Below are 20,533 nucleotides of genomic sequence, written 5' to 3'. Positions count from 1 at the left end.
CTTTTCAGTTCGGTCCACGGGTTTACCCTGAGCATACTTGCGTTTCAAGCCGCCTACATTGTAGTAATTGAAAATACAGTATAATACAGGAAATGATTTAGTGATCTGACAGGACTGCAATGTAGGCAGCCTCGGGAACACTTCTCACGTCTATTAAACGTTGAAGGCCGGTTTCCCAGCTAGTGAAGGAGTTTAATTATTTGCCGGGTGAATCGGGTTAGCGTTGTTTGCATTCGTTTTGAAACTGCCTTCCTGTGGTGAGCCAGGTGCCCCAAGTCTGCTCAAAACAAAAGTGATGTAGGTTAAGCATGTGTAGTAATGAGTAGGATTGTCTTTTCACATGCAAAGATATTGCTTTTGATTGTAAGGGTTTATCTGCCGTCCCAATGAAAACGAGTTAAATTCAAACATATATTTTATGGAAAAATAGCATGTTTCTGAATGATGCACAATATTGACAATATCACCGAGCTGCGCAGATTACCGTTCGATTTGAGCAGGGTGCGCCTCCCTCACTGAGTTCGCCCAGTCACGTGATGGGCCATAGCCCGGGTGAACCCGGCCAGCTTAATCGAATCCACTCAGTATATAAGACTTAATAAAATAGGGGCATTCTGAAAGCCGTCTTTCTGTGGGGCCAAGGTTTGTCTTGTGTTGCTTATCAAAATGTGCAGCACTAACATTCCACATAAAATGCAAACACTTGACTTAATTTTAAAATGGCATTTATGCCTTGAAATAAACAGTTAATAAAAACATTGGTATAAAATACAAAACATGACTTTCTAAAACACAACAGGGCTTGCATGTAAAGCATTATTATTTTCTGGCATGCAGCATGTATAATGGGCTTCTATCAATTTAGGATAGTTATTTTTACCAGTTTCTTTCAGTATGTACAAAAATGTCTACCAACAGCAGTCAGCAGACCCTTAACTAGCATCCTCAAAATAACCAGGGTTAAGAAAATGACAGCAGATGTTGACGCCGGAGCAGTGCTGTTTAATCCAAAATAGAGTGTGCTAAGAAAAGGACAGAGTAAACAGTTCCTTTCAGGGCAGAACTCAAGGTCCTTGTGTAAAGTAACATGTGGGTTCATGGCCTCACTGAATTCCCCAAGCACCAACTTCCCAATGTCCCATCACATATTGCAAAAAGTATTTTCCATAGATTCACCTCCTTGAGAGGTCAGCTGTTCAGGTGGGCTCTTTATTTGATTTCCTGCACACATTTGCACCCTCTGGTGTGTTTATGTGAGAAAGTGATGTGATGTGAGAATGTCTTTGCTCCATGTTGTGTGGGGTCATGATTCAGGCAGTGTGGTCTGGTTGGGCCCTCCACTGCGAGTACGAAGTTGTGACTGGGCAATATCAGCCAGGGCGCTTTGGATCTTCTCCAGTAGCAAGTCCCCTCGGTATACCACCTCTTCGAGACGTGCCGCTGCATCATGATTCTCCTCCTCCAACTGCCGCAGACTGGCCGCCTAGGGAGAGGGGCAGGGAGTAAGATAAGAAAGGTGAGAGAGGGGGTGAGGGGAAAAAGAGGAAGCAAAGAAAGTTGATCAAATCTCCATACAAAATGCATAGAAATTGCAGTTATTTGAGCAGTTATTTAGGTGTGAACTCATTGAAGTAATGTGTGCCAAAGTGAGAGTGGAGAGTCAATATTCCCACCTACACTTCTTATAAGGTGATTTACCAAAGCTATTTGTTTGTATGTCCGGGGCAGGGGTCGACCGATTATGATTTTTCAACGCCGATACAGATTATTGGAGGACCCTACCTGGGCTCGAACCAGGAACACATCAACAACAGCAACCCTCGAAGCCGTGCTACCCATCGCTCCACAAAAGCCGTGGCCCTTGCAGAGCAAGGAGAACAACCACTCCAAGTCTCAGAGCGAGTGACGTTTGAAACGCTATTAGCGCGCACCCAGCTAACTAGCTAGCCATTTCACATCAGTTACACCAGCCTAATCTGGGGAGTTGATAGGCTTGAAGTCATAAACAGCTCAATACTTGAAGCACAGCGATGGGCTGCTGGCAAAACGCATGAAAGTGCTGTTTGAATGAATGCTTACGAGCCTGCTGGTACCTACCATCGCTCAATCAGACTGCTCTATCAAATCATATAATTAATTATAACATAATAACACACAGAAATAGGTCATTAATATGGTCGATTCCGGAAACTATCATCTCGAAAACAAGACGTTTATTCTTTCAGTGAAATACGGAACCGTTCCGTATTTTATCTAACGGGTGGCATTAGTCTTAATATTCCTGTTACATTGCACAACATTCAATGTTATGTCATAATTACGTAAAGGTCTGGCAAATTAGACGGCCCAAACTGTTGCCTATACACTGACTCTGTGTGCAAGAGAAGTGACACAATTTCACCTGGTTAATATTGCCTCCTAACCTGGATTTCTTTTAGCAAAATATGCAGGTTTAAAAATTAATACTTCTGTGTATTGATTTTAAGAAAGGCATGTTTATGGTTAGGTACAGTCGTGCAACGCTAGTGCTTTTTTCACAAATGCGCTTTTGTTAAATCATCCCCCGTTTGGCGAAGTTGGCTGTCTTTGTTAGGAAGAAATAGTCTTCACAGAGTTCCAACGAGCCAGGTTAGCAGGCAATATTAACTAAATATACAGGTTTAAAAAATATATACTTGTGTATTGATTTTAAGAAAGGCATTGATGTTTATGGTTAGGTACACATTGGAGCAAGACCGTCCTTTTTCGATTATATGCAACGCAGGACATGCTAGAGAAACTAGTAATATCATCAACCATGTGTAGTTAACTAGTGATTATGATTGATTGATTGTTTTTTATAAGATAAATGTAATGCTATCTAGCCACTTACCTTGGCTTCTTACTGCATTCGCATTACAGGCAGTCTCCTCGTGGAGTGCAATGTAATCAGGTGGTTAGAGCGTTGGACTAGTTAACTGTAAGGTTGCAAGATTGAATCCCCCAAACTGACGAGGTAAAAATCTGTCATTCTGCCCCTGAACAAGGCAGTTAACCCACCGTTCCTAGGCCGTCATTGAAAATAAGAATGTTTTCTTAACTGACTTGCCTAGTTAAATAAAGGATAAATAAAGGTGTAAAAACAAAAATGGCCAAATCGGTGTCCAAAATACCGATTTCCGATTGTTATGAAAACTTGAAATCGTTCCTAATTTAATCGGCCATTCCAATTAATCGGTCGACCTCCAATGGCAACCAATGCTAATGATAGCCACTTACAAGTCTGACTTGGATTGCAACCGAAGTAGTTACAGATTCCAGCCAATCCTCCCCAGGCCCCACACGCTATTTCCAAAGTAAGAGTATAGCAATACAGAATTAGAAGTGAACTATCGCTTTCATTTGAAAGAATGTACTACAATAATTTTCAACATGGGAATGGCACTCTAGTTGGTTGTGTTCCACTCCTGTTGAGTAAATTCAGCCTCCATACCTGTAGAGCTGCCGTGGACTCCTCACTAGGCAGTGAGTCAATCAGCACGTCCACATCCTTAGCTGTCCGGGCAATCAGTGCAGCAAATAGTTGGGCATACTCTAGGGAAAGAAAAAACGACCCCATTTCAAATTAAAAGGTGTAATCCGTAAACTTTTCATATGCATATAGCGCTGTCCGGTCAATGTCATGATTTCTGACAAATTGTAATATATTTGTGCAACATGAGATAAAATTTGTATCAGCAAAGTGTCAAATTACTCACTTTGCTAGTGGCTAACAATGTAAGTGAATGGCAAGGGTGTGTCTTGAAATTGGGTCACCCTGTCCTAAGGCAAACACACTGACCACTATTCCAACTTGGGGAAGGTTGTAACAGACTTACATTGGCTAGGTTCCCTATACAAACCCCTCAGAACTGGAAGCACTCCAACTTTCTTTCAAGTGCCTTCCTATGTCCGTCCTTACCTCCAACAGCATCACAGGAAAGTACATCATAAAAATAGAATCACGGATTCCATTTCTGTGGAGTACAACCCACTTCTGACACCAGTGCATTGTTGGTTAAGGGCTTGTAAGTATTTCACTGTAAGGTCTACACCTGTTGTATTCGGCGCATGTGACAAATAACATGTCAATTGTAGCAAACGGTGGTATCCCACTTGGATCTAACATCTGACAGATCCTTACCCTCAGTGGGGTTCGATGGCTGGTCCTTGTTGATTGCTGTCTGTATGTTGCTGAACGAAGCTGGCGGCGCACACTGCTGCAGCACCCCGATTGCGTTGCAAAACTGATCAGCAAGCTGAAGGACATCAAAAACACATGTCATGAACATATTGTCACTAGAGAATATTGATTTAACACAATCATAAGACATGAAATAACGCGATTATTTGTTAGGTCGCTAAAATTAAATCAGCAAACCTTGCAACCGAGAACCAATAAAAGATGACTTAGCCAACTAGCTAGCTGTCATTATTCAGCCTAGTCCGCTTCCAAATACTAAATCAGTCAATCTAAACGTGACATGACAATTTGCTGAGCAAGAAAAACAATTGTGGGGTGTACTAATAGCTAAATGAAAAATGAATCATACAGAATTGACTGCATCTTGAAGTTGCGTTAGCCTGTCCGCCATCTTTGTTGTTTCTCCTTCTCCTTGGATTTCCGGACAGACAAGACGTTTCTTAGCGGGTTGTTGCCATCCGCAGGTTGGAGTACACAACTGTTATATATATATATATATACACACACACACAACATATCTGATCTCCTTTCACAGTTTTCTTTTCTTTGATTTTATTTCACTGTTCGTTGTTTACTCCAACCTGCGGATGGCAACAACACGCTAAGAAACGTCTTGTCTGTCCGGAAATCCAAGGATATATATGTATATATACTTGGATTTCATCAATATACATGTATTTATGTAAACCTCTATTTAACTATATAATGTATATAATGAAATCAGTATCCGAATGGGGAAAAGTGTCTGATAGACCTACTTATTCTAACTGGAATATAGGAGGCGATGCTATCCAGTTTGACTGTAGCGCAGCGCTTCTGATCTGAAGAACGTGCCCATACATTTCCCAGACTGCAGCAGTAACAACAGGAAGTGTACCGCTTGGCTAAGGAGTTTATCGCTAAGGTAAATCTACGAGTATTGGTTTGTTTTATGTGTAATTTCACTTTTCTTATGACAGCTAAGTATATCAAATTTCAATTAAATACAATGCCAACATTAGACTCTTTCAGCTTTTGTTTGCTTGTATTTTCAGTGACCGATTCACCTGATTTCCGTAGCATTTAAATAGCTAACCTTGTTGATCCGCTAGCTGTAACGATAGCTAGCTAATATCTGACTGACAACTTCCCAACTACACCATTCCGATTAAGCGTGCTTGGAAGGAAAGGTAGGTTATCAGCTAGCTAAAGTACTCTGTTCGAATATTTAGCAAACATCCTTCTGATGTCCACTGGTCAGAGACAAACTCTGAAGGTTAGCTGTACCAGGGGCGTATTCATTACGCCGATTCTATTGTAAAACGTTTCCTAAACGGAAGCAAACGGGGCAGGACATACCTTAACTTGTCCAGTAGAAACTCTCGTTTTTCTTTGTTAGCTTCCGTTTGGTTCTTAAAGGGTAACGGTTTACGTAATGAATACGCCCCTGCTGACCGGGAGATACGAGTTAGCTAGCTACTTAGGCAGTAAAGGTACATGAATGAGGGATCAGATTATGATGTTTAGTATTGTTTGGATATGGTGACTCTGTCAGAATTTTAGTCCATGCATTTTGACAAGCTCAGGACCTATGTGCCAAGATCTGAGTCAGGTATTTATGTAATGGATGACAAGATGTAGCCTTGCATGATGAGTAACTTTGCCTTAGATCTTAAGTCTTCCTCTAAGTTACTTTAGGACTGATTTGATAAATATGGTTGGATCTCCTTCTAGTCTAGCACATTCTTATACCAATTCAATGCTTTCAAATCCTTGAGGGGCAGTGAGCAAGTGCACATTCTAGGGAGAAGGGGGAGAAATGTAATGATGTATTCATGTTTGGTGAGGCTTTGGAGTGACATCTTAACCTTATTTATTTTCCTTCCAGTGTACCTTTTCAAACAGGGATGACGTGTTCATTAGAAAATGTATTGTCAGACGCCAAGTCGCTGGTGGAAAGACTCCGCAACCATGACAATGCAGCGGAGGTACTTATCGAACAGACAACGTCCCTTAACAAGAGGGTGGAGGCCATGAAACAGGTCATGCCAATGTCACTGGTGGTGCAGCTCTTTTGATTGGTGTTGGAAAGGGTACACACTTGCCTTTAACCAACCTTTGTTGAGTTGAGCTGAGTTGACTGGAGTTCTATGTATCTATTTGCAGTATCAGGAGGAGATTGAGTCGCTGAACCAGGTGGCCCGGCATCGGCCCCGTTCCAGTCTCGTCATGGGCATCCAGCAGGAAAACCGGCAGATCCGTGACCTACAGCAGGAAAACAAAGGTAGCGCAGTGTGTGTGAGAGAGTGCGATAAGCTGAAAAACAAATTCAAATCAAAATTTATTTGTCACGTGCACCGAATACAACACCTTACAGTGAAATGCTTACTTACAGGCTGTAACCAATAGTGCGGAGAGAAAAAAAGTGTGTGTGTGTGTGTGTGTGTGTGTGTGTGTGTGTGTGTGTGTGTGTGTGTGTGTGTGTGTGTGTGTGTGTGTGTGTGTGTGTGTGTGTGTGGGGGTAGGTAGGTAGGTAAAGAAATAAAACAACAGTAAAAAATACATTTGAAAATAACAGTAGCGAGGCTATATACAGGCACCGGTTAGTCAGGCTCACTGAGGTAGTAAGTACATGTGGGTATGGTTAAAGTGACTATGCATATATAATGAACAGAGAGTAGCAGTAGCGTAAAAAGAGGGGTTGGCGGGTGGTGGGACACAATGCAGATAGCCTTAGACCATTTTCAGGGCCTTCCTCTGACACCGCCTGGTGTAGAGGTCCTGGGTGGCAGGCAGCTTTGCCCCAGTGATGTACTGGGCTGTACGCACTACCCTTTGAAGTGCCTTGCGGTCGGAGGCCGAGCAATTGCCGTACCAGGCAGTGATGCAATCGGTCAGGATGCTCTCGATGTTGCAGCTGTAGAACATTTTGAGGATCTGAGGACCCATGCAAAATCTTTTTAGTTTCCTGAGGGGGAGTAGGCTTTGTCGTGCCTTCTTCACGACTGTCTTGGTGTTTTTGGACCAATCTAGTTTGTTGTTGATGTGGACACCAAGGAATTTGAAGATCTCAACCTGCTCCACTACAGCCCTGTCGATGAGAATGGGGAAGTGCTCGGTGCTCCTTTTCCTGTAGTCCACAATCATCTCCTTAGTCTTAGTTACGTTGAGGGATAGGTTGTTATTCTGGCACCACCCTGCCAGGTCTCAGGTCTCTGACCTCCCTATAGGCTGTCTCGTCGCTGTCGGTGATCAGGCCTACCAATGTTGTGTCGTCAGCAAACTTAATGATGGTGTTGGAGTTGTGCCTGGCCATGCAGTCGTTGGTGAACAGGGAGTACAGGAGACTGAGCACGCACCCCTGGGGAGCTCCAGTGTTGAGGATCAGCGTGGCAGATGTGTTGCTACCTACCCTCACCACCTGGGGGTGGCCCGTCAGGAAGTCCAGGATCCAGTTGCAGAGGGATGGGTTTAGTCCCAGGTTCCTTAGCTTAGTGATGAGCTTTGAGGGTACTATGGTGTTGAAGGCTGAGTTGTAGTCAATGAACAGCATTCTCACATAGGTGTTCATTTTGTCCAGGTGGGAAAGGGCAGTGTGGAGTGCAATAGAGATTGCATCATCTGTAGATCTGTTTGGGCGGTATGCAAATTGGAGTGGGTCTAGGGTTTCTGGGATAATGGTGTTGATGTGAGCCATCACCAGCCTTTCAAAGCACTTCATGGCTACGGACGTGAGTGCCACGGGTCTGTAGTCATTTAGGCAGGTTACCTTTGTGTTCTTGGGCACGGGGACTATGGTGGTCTGCTTGAAGCATGTTGGTATTAAGCTACTCTGTTTATTGGTTTCATAATATCAAATCAAATCAAATGTATTTATATAGCCCTTCGTACATCAGCTAATATCTCAAAGTGCTATACAGAAAACCAGCCTAAAACCCCAAACAGCAAGCAATGCAGGTGTAGAAGCACGGTGGCTAGGAAAAACTCCCTAGAAAGGCCAAAACCTAGGAAGAAACCTAGAGAGGAACCAGGCTATGGGGGGTGGCCAGTCCTCTTCTGGCTGTGCCGGGTGGAGATTATAAGCAGAACATGGCCAAGATGTTCAAATGTTCATAAATGACCAGCATGGTCGAATAATAATAAGGCAGAACAGTTGAAACTGGAGCAGCAGCACAGTCAAGTGGAAGTTGAAACTGGAGCAGCAGCATGGCCAGGTGGATAATACAGGGATATTACCAGTTGAAAAAGTACCCTGTCTGGATAAATCCACAGAAGTGTGAGTATAATGTGTGTATCCATGTCTTCTCTCCCTGCAGAGTTGAGAACATCCCTGGAGGAACACCAGTCGGCCATAGAGCTCATCATGACTAAATACAGGGAGCAGGTCTTCAGACTCCTCATGGCCAGTAAGAAGGACGACCCAGCCATCGTGACCCAATTAAAGGAGCAGCACACCACTGTAAGTGACCCACCTTCTTCTAGTGTCACATCATACTCAGGAGCTACCCTTTCCTCTTGTATTGAGGAAGTTCAAAGCAAATATTTATATAGTTTCTATTTTGACTCTGCAGGAAATGCAAGCACACATAGACAAGATCAATGAGATGGCTACGGTGATGAGGAAGGCTATCGAAGTGGACGAGGGGAGGTTGTGTGAAGACGAGGAGAGGATTAAGCAACTAGAGGTGAGTCACACAGGTTGTCTGTATTCTCACTGTTTACTAAAAGCATTGCCTGAGTACTAACAGTACTACTATTTCAAACATACTATTAAAAATGTATGCATGTTTTTTTTGGGCAGCTGGAGAACAGTGGTCTTCGTGAGCTGCTAGGGATCAGTCGAGAGGCCTTCCTAGTTCTGACGAGAGAGGAGGCCTCGGATAGCACATCCCTGTCTGCCCTGTTGACCAGTGCTGACATCAGCCTCCGGAAGAGTTAGGCCCACACCAGCACTAGCTTGGAGTGTGTGTGTATATATGCCCTCCCCCCTCCCCTTGTACAGCCCATGCCCCCCAATCACCTACAGCCACAAACTCCCAGAGGGCACTCAACAATGAACGAAGCCCCAGGTCATACTGCCGCCCACCTGTCACACTACAATGGAGGTATACATTAGGAAGCCTCTGTGACAAATGGGAAAATCCTCCAGCGGTGTAGTCTGTCATGCAGTTTTTGTGTTGGCATGCATTGTGCTATCTGATGAGCCTGTGGGGTTTTAAAGTGTGAATGAGTGAAAGTGCTGCTGTTGAATGACAATAAAACACTTGAAAGAAACATGTTAAAGTTTGGCTAGTGCCCTCCAGCTGAAACCCAGTGGTGGAAATACCGTATGCGTGAACAGGACTCGTTTGAATGCACAACTTACTGTATGTAGACTAAATTGGACCTAATGGTTGCAACATGATACATTACAATGTAACTGATGACACATTTTGGGAACAGAGGAGCAGAGAAATGAACAAGCGATTTTTAGGAAAAACAATTTATCAAATCATTTCTCACACAACAAAACAGAAACACAGACAAACAGCCCATTTTAAAACATGACAAGGTAAGTACCTAAGAGCTGTAGTGAAAAATACTGAAAGGCAACCTTAACCTTTAAGAAAGCTTCATCAGTAATCTTAGTGCATAGAAGCATTTCCTAGTGAGGCATTTCAACACAATGGCTATAACTTTACAATGTCGGCCTCACCCCTGTGTGTTTTGGTTTGGAAACTGAGAAAAGTAGAAATGGCCATTTCTACTTGCATTTCATTCTTTCATCCTTGACACTAATCTAAATCCTGTCAGGTGATAATCAAAAGATCAATACATTTTAATTCAACATCCTGTCGTGTGCAAATGGTGAGGATTTACAAAATCACTGGTGGGATATTACACTGCATCTGAGGATACCTTGTTTTGCACAAGAGGAAAGAATCTCAAATTATCCACTTAATCAAGCTTCAATATTACATTTGGAGGAAAAACTGACTTGGTTTATTAATACATTCCATGAACAATGTCATGTGACTCTGCAGGCAAACTCCTTGTACACATCATTAATGCCTTAAGCCAGCTTTTCATACCAAAGCACATACTGGGTGGGTAATGAGAGAGAAAGAACCTAAAGAAAAGTCCCAGAAGACATATTGGACTCCCTTAAAATCAGTGTTTCCCCTAGTTTCAATTAGTGGTGGCCCACCGCTGCAATAAATTGAGGCATGCTTTTAAAGGGATAGTTATTGGCTCAAATGATTGGATGTCTATGGGAACAGCTGGCAGGACATTGTGCTTACAATATCTAGCAATGCAGCTACCCTTGCACCACTGCTAAAAAAGTCATAGGGGAAACACAGGAAATGCTTTACCAAACGAAAGCTGGCAAGAGAGAACATAAACAGCAGGCCCACTTTAATGAAGCGTTAGGCCACCTGACAGAGAAATAGAGGCTGTGGCACTTGTCGTTTGCTCTTCCTGCTACTGCTTAACACTTCAGGAAATACTGAAGGGCTCAGGATCCACCTAAACCTACCACTTGTGGTTTATGATTTTAGAGTGCTATGTCCATGAAATCAAGAGAGGATACATTTTAGGCTGCAAGTTCCCACCCATACCTCATAGTGTTTGATTCAACAACTATGTTTCACAAAAAGGGTCCCCAAAACACATTTCAATATAACAGCTCTCATATTTCTTAAAAATGTAATTGTTCATATTTGTAGAAAGCAAAGAAAAAAAGTGGCCTCTAAATACAGTTTTACAAAACATGGTGTAAAAGTGACCGTTTGCATTTGAAAATGTTGACAAAACATTAAAAACAATTTACATCCATTGGAGCCTAAATGGGCATACCCAGAACTCCGACAGTGGTGTCATACCCATTAAAACTGGGGGGACATATGCCCTCCAATTTCATTGAGTGTTATTAAGATAAACAAAGTATACTTACTTTTACACAAAATTAATACCTACCTACCAAATGTTGCTGTCAAAGCCACCTCAAAATGACTGGCTGCATGATGCATCTCCATCTTAAGGTTCCAAACGTTTTCTTGTGCTATTCAGTGGTACTAAAACACATATGTTGCCCATACTGGTATGCTGTAACCCTAGTTGTTTAAAGGCACTGTGATGTACTAGGAGAGAGAGTGCCCAACTATTTTGGCACAATATTATGTGGCAGCGGTAACAGCTTCCTCAGTACCGTCTAAGAAAATGCAGCCAAATACCACAGGACTGAGGAAGTGAAACAAATCATTCTCAAAAATAATGCTTTGAAAATTCTCTGTGTGCACTTTGTGGCAAAGTTCCTCCCAGAGCATATATAAATAATACCTTAATGGACTGTTCCCATCATCAATGGAATCAAAACATCCATAATCTGGAATAGAAAGACTCCAAACGCAATGGTGCTTCCCCTGTAGATAGAGAGCCCATGCACGATAGCACCCTCCTAGTGGGGTGAATCTGTCTACCTGGCTGGGTAAAATGGGTCTGAGTTGAGTGGGTGGGTTTAAAGGAGGAGGGGTGTGCGCTCGCCAGCGGACTCTCTCCTGCCAGTCAGCTGTCGGGCACGGGCGAGGAGACGGGAAGGGAGTGAGGACGTGTGGTGGCTTGGGTCCAGAACGTTGGTCTTGCGGCGCTCCCGCTCTTGCAGCCACATGAGGTAAGGGCTGGGGGGGAAGAAGGGCCGTGTGCGTTCCCGGTAGAGCTGTAGCACGATACCAGACACACCCAGAACCACCCACACTGTGATCATGATGAAATCTGGAATACCAAGAGGACAAAAATATGTTAGGTTGAAAGGTCAAAATCAGGTGCCCAACATATGGCCTGCCTGCAGGTTAAATAAAAGAAAACTCTGAAGTGATTTTACTCACCAATGTCCTGGAAAGGCACATCAGTAAAGGCCTTGCTGAAGTTGTCGTTGAGGAAGCGTTTGAGGATATTAAGGGTGATGTAGGAGAGGCTGGTATATATGTAAGCATTCACAGCCAGCACCACAGCATAGGCTCCAGCTACACCACACATAGTGATGTTACCCTGCAGACAGATAACACCCACACAGCAATATTACCCAGAGGCTCCATTTCCACATTTGTCCTCCCAAATCTTTGAAAGTTCTAAGCCCTTCTTGAGTTTAAAGTGGGAGAGGACTATGGCGTTGAATTGGACAGCCACTGTAAAGAAAGTGCAGAGGGGTAGGGATCTACCTCTCTTGGCCAGCGGACAAAGAAGAGCAGTACCACCACCACGATGCAGCTGAACGTCACCCAGAACACCACATTCGAACGGAACACCTGTATGTCACCTGAGGAAGTGATGAGAATGTTTTTACAACGTTGTTACTACAATACTTTCTGTGTCATACAACATTCATCTGATTGAGCATTATCCTGCTTGAACTAGTAAATCAAATAAATAATCTGATGTAGGTATTTTTGGGTTATTTTACCGACAGGCGTGAAGAAGACAATGGAGGAGATGAGGAACCCCAGCACGAGACCGACGACGATGACACAGGACATAACTGAGCCGAAGCGCCACCAGCTCATCACCAGGATAACTCCCCCCACTACGCCAATCACTGCTGTCAGGGTCAGGCGGACTGCAGGGAGGAAACACAGACACTTCTGTCAGGGTCAGACGGAGAGGGAGTTGGACAAATATCTTTATTTTTCATAGAGCCATAGAAGAATGATAACCTGAGCTTCTGGCAGGGGGTCCAACTCAGACTGACCCCAAATAAATGAAAGCAAGTCCAGTAATTTCTCCATCAATTCTAAACTCAACTGCTCTACAGATAGATTAACATTCTTTAAATTGTCTTTACACTAAACCATGTGCTCTTCAGCATGATGGAACCCGTGCGCCAACTTAATTACTGGAACATGTGCTTTTACAGTGAGATGTTTGTTCTATGGAGAAATGTGTTGTTTCAAACTGAACTGTGTGTTGTGCACTGGGGAAGTTTCCCATTGCATCCTGGATAAGTTATCTGACATCCTTCCATCAGCTCCACCACTGACCAAATCACATTAGGGTTCGAGTGTGTAATTCTGAATTCATACGCTCACCGCCATCCTCTATGACTAACACATACAAGCCAACACTGACATCACCTTGCATATGGGGAGCACGAACACCAATGCAAGCCATTCTAGGTTTCTCCAAATCAACATAGACAAACTGTAACATAAGCATAAAATGCATACGTGACATATTTTGCTCTGCCTTTTAGATGGCATGTGGGGCACATGTCCCATATCATCACTTATCTCCATACTGTAACAACTGTACTGATTTAGCACAGGCTAATCTGATTGCATTTCCCAGTTAATGAGACCAACAGGAGTTTCTTTCAACTGAGCTGACCTGATTGAATCACAGAAAACCTCCATGCTTTCAGGGGGTACTGACTGGAGCTTTCCAAATGAAAATAGGATAATTTTTGGGGAAAATCATATTCATATGGCATGACTATCTAATTCACATTTATGAGAGACCTGTGATGATTAATGCAATTTGTCTGGCCACAAAGCCTGTTTGTACGGCTAATTTCATTCCAAAATACTGTATGCTTTGGAGACTAATTAAAAACTACAGAGGGAGTACAGAGAGAACTGAACAAGCATATGACCAAATAAACTGAAGCCAATGTTTACTATAGAAAAAACTACATAATTAATATCCTTATCAACCTGGCTGACAAGGTCAACAATCTTCTTGTGTTCATTTGAAATCACTTAAACTTACTGTCATAGTCCAGTTTTGTAGTTCTTGTGATCAGGACAAAAAAAAGAAACGCTGCAAAGCCAAAGCCCATACAGAATAGCTCTAAGAGAGAGGAAGATGGAGAGGGGAACAAGGGAGGAAAGTTTAATTTGGGAGAGCAACACAGTAAACACTATTTTCTAGCATGACATCTAGGGCTGGATTCCCAGACTCAGATTAAACCTGCTACTGGACTAAAAACGACCAGCGAAGAGTATTTGTTATTTTTCTTTCACATTACTTTTTCATATTATGTGGGAGCAACAGTTTACAACAAGACCTTTAACCTCCAGGCCATATTTTCATTAGCTGGCTGGCATGAACTTTAAATGAGAGTTGGACTTTCACAAACTATAAATAACTGGGATACAGCTAGTTGGGAGTGGCTATTTATTACTGGTGTTCTATAGGGAGGAAAAGCCCTCGACTTCCCAGACTTATCTTCCAGTGATGTAGTGGAAAACTTGGTAAGTCAACACTTGTTTCCACCTACTCACCACATTTGAAGAAGCGGTGCCCAAAGAAGCACACGAAGAGGCCAGCTAAACCAGCGATGGTGAAGAAGATCCTTGTGGATATCTTCCCTAGAAGAAAAGAAAGTACATCAACCTTTAGTCATTCTGTCTTTCCCCATAGTTGGTCTAACTTGTTGTTGGTCTAACAAGATTAGCAGACCCTGTGTCAACTGTTTGTCTTCTTTCTCCTGCTCTGAAAATGCTTATTGCTCCATTACAGTTTGTTACTGTTGACGAGAGTTGACATATGGGCTCATAAGTCAGTTACTAATCAAAATAGAGGCTGAAATCAGCTGACAACATATTCCCAGGGGACTGGTGTTGATCTTCCCTGGTCTTAAATGCATGATGTCCTTCAAGGTGCATTTCATAAGATTTCCACGGAAATAGCCCTCAAGGTCTCAGCCAGAACGATTGCAGTATAGTAAATGTCTTCTGTGTAGAATGACATTATGCTCTCGTTCCACTCAACAACAAGTCTCATTGAATGAGGCCCCGGGAATTCAGACAGGAATAGTCAGATATCTTTGGAAATGTCTCCATTATAGACATATATTGACTGACGTTTCCCTGCGAAAAGATCCCTTTGGCCCAGTGCTGGTTGTCCCACTTACCCAGAGTGTCACAGCCATCCAGGGTGGAGGAGAAGCTGCAGGCGTAGGTGTGGACAGGGATATACGAGGAAGAGGTGTTAAGCACTGGGTCTCTGACTATGACAGAGTAGATGACACCCTGGCCCGGAATGGAGCTAAACACTACCTCTGTCTTATCACTGGATGATAGTGTCATGAGCTACAGGGAGAGAAAAAAAATGAGAAAAGCTCATCATACCATTACACCACAACCAGCAAGTTTACAGTCTACAATCCCAATCTGTATTTTTATACATGCCCATTTTGCACTACATTCACACTATTATCAACTCACCCTTTTCCCATGCTCTCTCATGGTCTGCACATTGGCCACACTCTGGATGCTGGTGATGAGGCTCTGCTCTGATAGGTCGCTCTCAGGCAGGAAGTACTGGTAGATGTCGTACCTCAGGCGCCAGCGAGTGTTTTCACCCACTTCAGTGTCACAGGCAGGTGGATTGGAGCCCCTGAGGAGGTGCCAACAGAGGTCAGTTCACAATGGATTCTGAAAGTTTGCTTTACAGTACGAATGTGCATTTGGGGAAACTGTTCACCCCAGTGCCTTTGTTATTGTTTTGTTGATGACAACAGAGAAGAGTGGCAGCGTGGTAAAAAAAAATTGCACTGCATATTTGGCTGTTCTATCACTGCATGTGCAGTGATGTCAGATGAGAAAAACAGTGGTTGTTTACAGTAACTTCTTCGTTGTTGTAATATCCTAAACGGACATGGCACTTTCACCTATTAACGATTCTAGCTTTAAAACAGAAATGTTGATTTTTATTCAAAAAAAATTTCAACATGTATTTTTCACAATTAAATAAGATGGCTCAGAAGGGCTGTTACAAATAATAATAATAAACACAGCAATATGAAAATGCAAGTCTCTTTCTTTAAAAATATTATTATAATTTAGAGACTACGCAAAAGAAGTGTCCCCATCACTTTTGTCTCATTCAACAACAGCAAAAATGTTTTGCCACAGACCACCCCAGACCTCCCTGGTCTTTTGCTTTTCAAAATATCAGTTTATTTTTGTTCCAGGTAAATTTAGATACAGTTCAGTCTACAGACCACAGGCCAATGTAACATTTTAACAGGAAGATTGTGCGTGTTTGTTTCCGCTCTGCAGTCTGCTTGGTCCTGACAGAAGTGTGTGTGTGTGTGTTTCCGCTCTGCGGTCCGTTTAATGAGAGCCAGCACTTCCCATAGCCTGGTCAACAGATTATTGCACCATAGCCAGATTAATAGCAACAAAGTATTTTCTTTATTTACATAAGAAAATATCAATGATTTCCCTCTCCCAAAATGCTGAAGAGGTTGGGTTCCAATCACTGTACCTCAACACTTGTGGGTAAATCTCTTTGCTCTACTAAAGCACATTCCTAGCCAGAGCCTTGGCATTAGGAAATGTCTTACTCGGCTTCCACCACAACGAAAGCCACACAAATGTAGGACAGCACATAATGCACTCATAAGATTGCATTATTGTCTTTCAGTCACAGGACTATTTCTTTGGCTAATTGTTGGCTTTTCACCAGGGTTAACTTTAAAACATATAATCCAAAACATATGCAGAGAGCCCTGCCTCACATTTGTTTGGTTACATACAAGATGCTCATATATATACCCTCTAGTGTGTTGTTACCTTGAATATCCAATATTTGCAGGTGCAAAGCGGATAGTAGTCTCAAAAAGGTTGTAGTGGAGATAGATATTTGGGTCAATGTCCAGGTCAAACTCCAGATTACAAGCTCCAGGGACTGGGTCTGCAGAGAGAGAGAAAACACATAATTAAAACCAGCCAATCAAAAGTAAAAGTTTTTTCTTGAAGTCCATTGACAGTGCAGTAGTAGCAGTAGTAGCAGACTGTTGAGAGTTTGTACCATTGGTCTATGCAGATGGCCTACTGGTGACTGTGGAGAAGTTGTAGAATGCAGATTACTCTACACAGATACAATCAGTTTGGTGGATGGCAAAACAGCTTTGAAATTTGTCCTCAGTCAACTATTTGTTTTGTTCAATAATCCAACTGGCATTCTTTGTTTTGGGGTTTGTTTGAAACGGGCTTCATATCTACTAGATACTCTTGCTATTATTTTGACATGGTATATTGAGTGGTTAAAACAGTGGTGGATTGAGGGTGAGTAGTGAGAGGTAAAATATCCTGGAATGCTAACAGTGATGTAAGGTAACATACAGATACATCCCCTTGACAGATAGTGGGAGGCCACCTAAAACTGTAGAGGAATTGGTGGATTATTCTGGGAAGCGGAGATGGAAGGGCATACATACCAGAGCTGGTGTAGGGGAGGATGACCCCAGTGCCGGCCACAGAGTCACCATCAGCGGCCAGCAGGAACCAGGAAAGCTTGGTCTGACCGGGGATCAGGGGTGAGAGAAGGCCCGAGTCCACTGCTGTTAGAGAGAGGCCCAGCCCTGGCATCTGCCCAAAGTAGTCAACCAGACAACCAGAAAATCACTCAAATAGTCAGTCAACAACACAGCCCTAATCCGTCCAAATCAGTCACCAAATTACTGCTTTATTCCGTGCTGTAATGTAAAGTACTACTGACATGTGCACAGACGCCCGGCTGACCACCTCTTTTCACCTAGCTGTAGGCTTTTCCTGCCAAATGGTTTTGACAGTGGAGAAAGAATGACTTGTAGTGATATTCACTTCCAGATGACACTCATTAACTGTCTATGCTGTGTTTGGTACATTTTCCCCTTCACAGTTGGGGACTGTTTTCATTGTTGACTTCACTAGTCAGAGCATGTTAACTGCTTTAGCCTATTCTCACCATGAGTTAGGACTACTTTGAGTTAGTTGAAAGCGTTTTCAGTAGTAATAGGGAAAGGCATTCAAAGTTTTCCGTCAGCACCAAAGAGCTTGTGACCAGTCTAACACATGATCACAACTCTACTCAGTCAGAGTGTCTACAAATCTCACAAGACACTGTCGCAAGTGGGTCACTAGAAACGGTGTGTGTGATAGGGTGATTGGCGACTGTTTCTTCACCCAACCCTTAGGCTCTCTGGGACCAAGGTCAGGATTGGTCAATCCATCTTACCCTTGCCTCATGCCCGTCTTCCTCCCATGATGAGCAACCAGCCTGGTTCCACATCATCTGACTTCCCTCCACAAGTCAGTGGACCAATCAGTGCCAATCATGTGTGTGTGTGTTTGTTCGTACGTGTTTGATAGGGTAATAGGTCATATTGAATGAATGAACACTGACCTGAATTAGACTATTACATAAATCTATTTTACTGTGAGCGTGTGTGTTTGTGCGTGAGCCAGTGTCTTACCCTGGTGTAGGACAGCGTAGCATTGCTGTGCTGTGTGTGGAACTGGAGGGTGATAAAGGCCACGTCAAGGGGGATTCTGGAGACCACAGCCTGCACTGTCTCGTTCTCATTCACATTCACATTCTGAAAGGTGTTGAACAGGAAAAGCACCCGATCTGAGAGAGGAAATATATGTTACAGCATTCTCATCCCAGGCTATCCACAACCTGTTACTAGGTTCATTTATATACAGTGGGCTTCCAAAATGATTGACAGTCAACACATTTGGAAATATAATTTTATACGAATACAATTGCTCAGAGAAAGAGATGAACTAATAATACATTTTTTGGGGAAAAAGTAGGGCTAAAAAATATTGACACCGCTGTCTTCAATACCTCACCTTGCAAGGATAACAGCACTGAGCCTTTTTCTAAAATGTTTTATGAGTTGGTTCACCCGTAAGTGTGAATGTCTTTCCAGTTCTGCTGTTCTGATTTTCGTTGACGGCCCACTGATAAATCTCGCACAGGTGCTGTGACTATGTGGTTGTGCCTGTGGTTGTGACAACATCATCCAGGATGTGAGCCTATCGTAAATACATCTGAGAATGACACCTTCAATCCACAACATATACCAAAAACAAGGCAGGCCAGATCCTCACACAACACAACTATTGTATTGTAACTGTTGCGACACTGCTTAGCTAATCTCCAAATAGGCAACTGGATGTTCTCACTGCTTGTGTATTACATATGGCTTTTTCACTTTCTACTCTCTTGCTCCCCTTCCTTTGTGCAGCCTTCTGTCTACTTTTATGGTCTCTCGGTCTGTCATCGTGACCGATACAAAGGTTAGACTGAAAAAGAAGCATGACTACCATGTTGGGTTCTTTTCCTTTCATTTAACATGTGCTGTGGAAGGGGAGGGGGGGAAGAGGACGTAAGCAGCCAATTCCTAATGCCTGCTGCTTTCACAAGCATTAAATGTCAATGGCATCCAACCTGTCCACTAGGGCCAATCCGAAGATGCCTCACTAGCGACCATTTCACTCGCAGTGTAATTAGCCCTACATTACAATTATATGTAGTAGTAAAATAATTAGATTCCATGAGATAAATATGTATTTTTGAATGCTGTGCATACTGGCATGGCAAGAGTGGGTGTATACAATCAGCATTTGATCCCATTTAGTGTAGCATTTACATAGCCTTTAGAACTTGGGTATGAAATTGAGGGCAAGATAAAACTGTTTTTACCATAAACAATAATAGCCTATTTTGAAATCTCAGACTAATTCCACATAACTATTTTACTGTTGAAGACATATTGAATACTGTTATGCTTCCCCTTTTCCAGCAACTAGTACAACTGTCTTCACCTCATCATAACCCAAACAATAAGGATGTTTTACTCCATTGTTTGATTTTGTTGATAATTGAGTCTTTGCAAAACAAACAATGCCATTTCAAAATACAACTAGTTAACCTTTGTTCATGTCATGGACTGTCAGCCCGTGCATCCACAGTTCCATCTATGAATTTGAGAGTGGTTCATATTTCTCCAGCCTCAATGTGAAGACTAACTGCAACAATAGGTACCATCTCCAAACATAGGAATGGTTAACAATTCACTGAGTTAGCGGAGTTGATATCTCTGATTCAAAGAAAGCGTATATATCTTCTTCATGTATGATTGGCTTTCAGCCAGCAACCTTGATGTAAATCTACAAGTTCTACAAGTTCATCAAATGGCAATTTTATTTTAAAAGATTAAAAGTACGACTTACTTTCCAGTTGTGCTACAACTCCATCACAGACCAAGACATATACAAATATGTACATTAGCCAGGAGGACGGCATTTTCTTCAGGCCCACGATCCTACTTCCTAGTCTGCTACATTCACTTGCAATACATTTGGTGAGATATTCAATAAAGGCTTTCCTGCGACAGGCCAGTGCAACATAGCGTGGCTACAAATTCGTTTTAATTGCTGTTGTTGCTTCCGCGGAACAACTCCAACCACGTCCGGTCGCTCAAACGTACTACGAATGTCAACTGCTGCAAGCCACTTCCTTTCCCCAGGAGACGTCAAAACAAACTGGGCAGGTCCCAGTCCCTAGTCCTAGCGGGCG

At 42.8% G+C, this 20,533-nt stretch overlaps 3 protein-coding genes across 5 annotated transcripts; 1 reads left to right on the top strand and 2 right to left on the bottom strand.

The window, feature by feature from the left end:
- Window positions 1–708: 708 nt before the first annotated feature.
- Window positions 709–4,700, bottom strand: LOC109896593 (mediator of RNA polymerase II transcription subunit 21). The gene is made up of 4 exons (XM_020490871.2): window positions 4,572–4,700; window positions 4,163–4,277; window positions 3,473–3,573; window positions 709–1,483 (listed from the first exon to the last, which is right to left on the bottom strand). The coding sequence occupies exons 1-4, from the start codon at window positions 4,611–4,613 to the stop codon at window positions 1,304–1,306; spliced, it is 438 nt and encodes a 145-aa protein (XP_020346460.1). The 5' UTR covers window positions 4,614–4,700; the 3' UTR covers window positions 709–1,303.
- On the top strand, window positions 4,631–9,479 carry LOC109896604 (FGFR1 oncogene partner 2 homolog). 3 transcript variants are annotated; one of them, XM_031797137.1, is made up of 7 exons: window positions 4,696–5,126; window positions 5,257–5,391; window positions 6,090–6,243; window positions 6,368–6,485; window positions 8,518–8,660; window positions 8,773–8,886; window positions 9,003–9,479. In XM_031797137.1, the coding sequence occupies exons 3-7, from the start codon at window positions 6,109–6,111 to the stop codon at window positions 9,138–9,140; spliced, it is 648 nt and encodes a 215-aa protein (XP_031652997.1). In that variant the 5' UTR covers window positions 4,696–5,126; window positions 5,257–5,391; window positions 6,090–6,108; the 3' UTR covers window positions 9,141–9,479. The 3 variants fall into 3 exon arrangements, with proteins under 3 accessions (XP_031652998.1, XP_031652997.1, XP_031652999.1); XM_031797138.1 differs by lacking the exon at window positions 5,257–5,391 and having other exon boundaries at window positions 4,631–5,126; XM_031797139.1 differs by lacking the exons at window positions 4,696–5,126; window positions 5,257–5,391 and adding an exon at window positions 5,408–5,813.
- Window positions 9,480–9,665: 186 nt separating this feature from the next.
- On the bottom strand, window positions 9,666–20,533 carry LOC109896580 (transmembrane 7 superfamily member 3). Its single transcript, XM_020490852.2, has 12 exons — window positions 20,188–20,533; window positions 18,420–18,574; window positions 17,403–17,553; window positions 16,756–16,876; window positions 15,403–15,574; window positions 15,090–15,267; window positions 14,458–14,544; window positions 13,943–14,023; window positions 12,642–12,794; window positions 12,400–12,497; window positions 12,067–12,229; window positions 9,666–11,953 (listed from the first exon to the last, which is right to left on the bottom strand). Exons 1-12 carry the CDS (start codon window positions 20,258–20,260, stop codon window positions 11,700–11,702), a joined length of 1,686 nt encoding a protein of 561 aa, XP_020346441.1. The 5' UTR covers window positions 20,261–20,533; the 3' UTR covers window positions 9,666–11,699.

Source organism: Oncorhynchus kisutch, linkage group LG19, assembly GCF_002021735.2.
Source record: "Oncorhynchus kisutch isolate 150728-3 linkage group LG19, Okis_V2, whole genome shotgun sequence".
Lineage (NCBI taxonomy): Eukaryota > Metazoa > Chordata > Actinopteri > Salmoniformes > Salmonidae > Oncorhynchus > Oncorhynchus kisutch.
This window is presented reverse-complemented; position numbering and strand designations above follow the sequence as displayed.

Bases quoted from the DNA above. Each gene is read 5' to 3' on its own strand.
- LOC109896593 (XM_020490871.2), bottom strand. From the start codon at position 4,613: ATGGCGGACAGGCTAACGCAACTTCAAGATGCAGTCAATTCT. The intron at 4,278-4,571 runs GTATGATTCATT...GATGTCCTTCAG, and splicing joins TTCAAGATGCAGTCAATTCT to CTTGCTGATCAGTTTTGCAA. The intron at 1,484-3,472 runs GTATGGAGGCTG...CCCTCTCCCTAG, and splicing joins AGTCCACGGCAGCTCTACAG to GCGGCCAGTCTGCGGCAGTT.
- LOC109896580 (XM_020490852.2), bottom strand. From the start codon at position 20,260: ATGCCGTCCTCCTGGCTAATGTACATATTTGTATATGTCTTGGTCTGT. The intron at 12,795-13,942 runs GTAAGTTTAAGT...TCCTCCCTGCAG, and splicing joins TACAAAACTGGACTATGACA to TCCGCCTGACCCTGACAGCA. The intron at 12,498-12,641 runs GTAAAATAACCC...TCACTTCCTCAG, and splicing joins TGTCTTCTTCACGCCTGTCG to GTGACATACAGGTGTTCCGT.
- LOC109896604 (XM_031797138.1), top strand. From the start codon at position 6,109: ATGACGTGTTCATTAGAAAATGTATTGTCAGACGCCAAGTCGCTGGTG. The intron at 8,661-8,772 runs GTAAGTGACCCA...TTGACTCTGCAG, and splicing joins TAAAGGAGCAGCACACCACT to GAAATGCAAGCACACATAGA. The intron at 8,887-9,002 runs GTGAGTCACACA...TTTTTTGGGCAG, and splicing joins AGAGGATTAAGCAACTAGAG to CTGGAGAACAGTGGTCTTCG.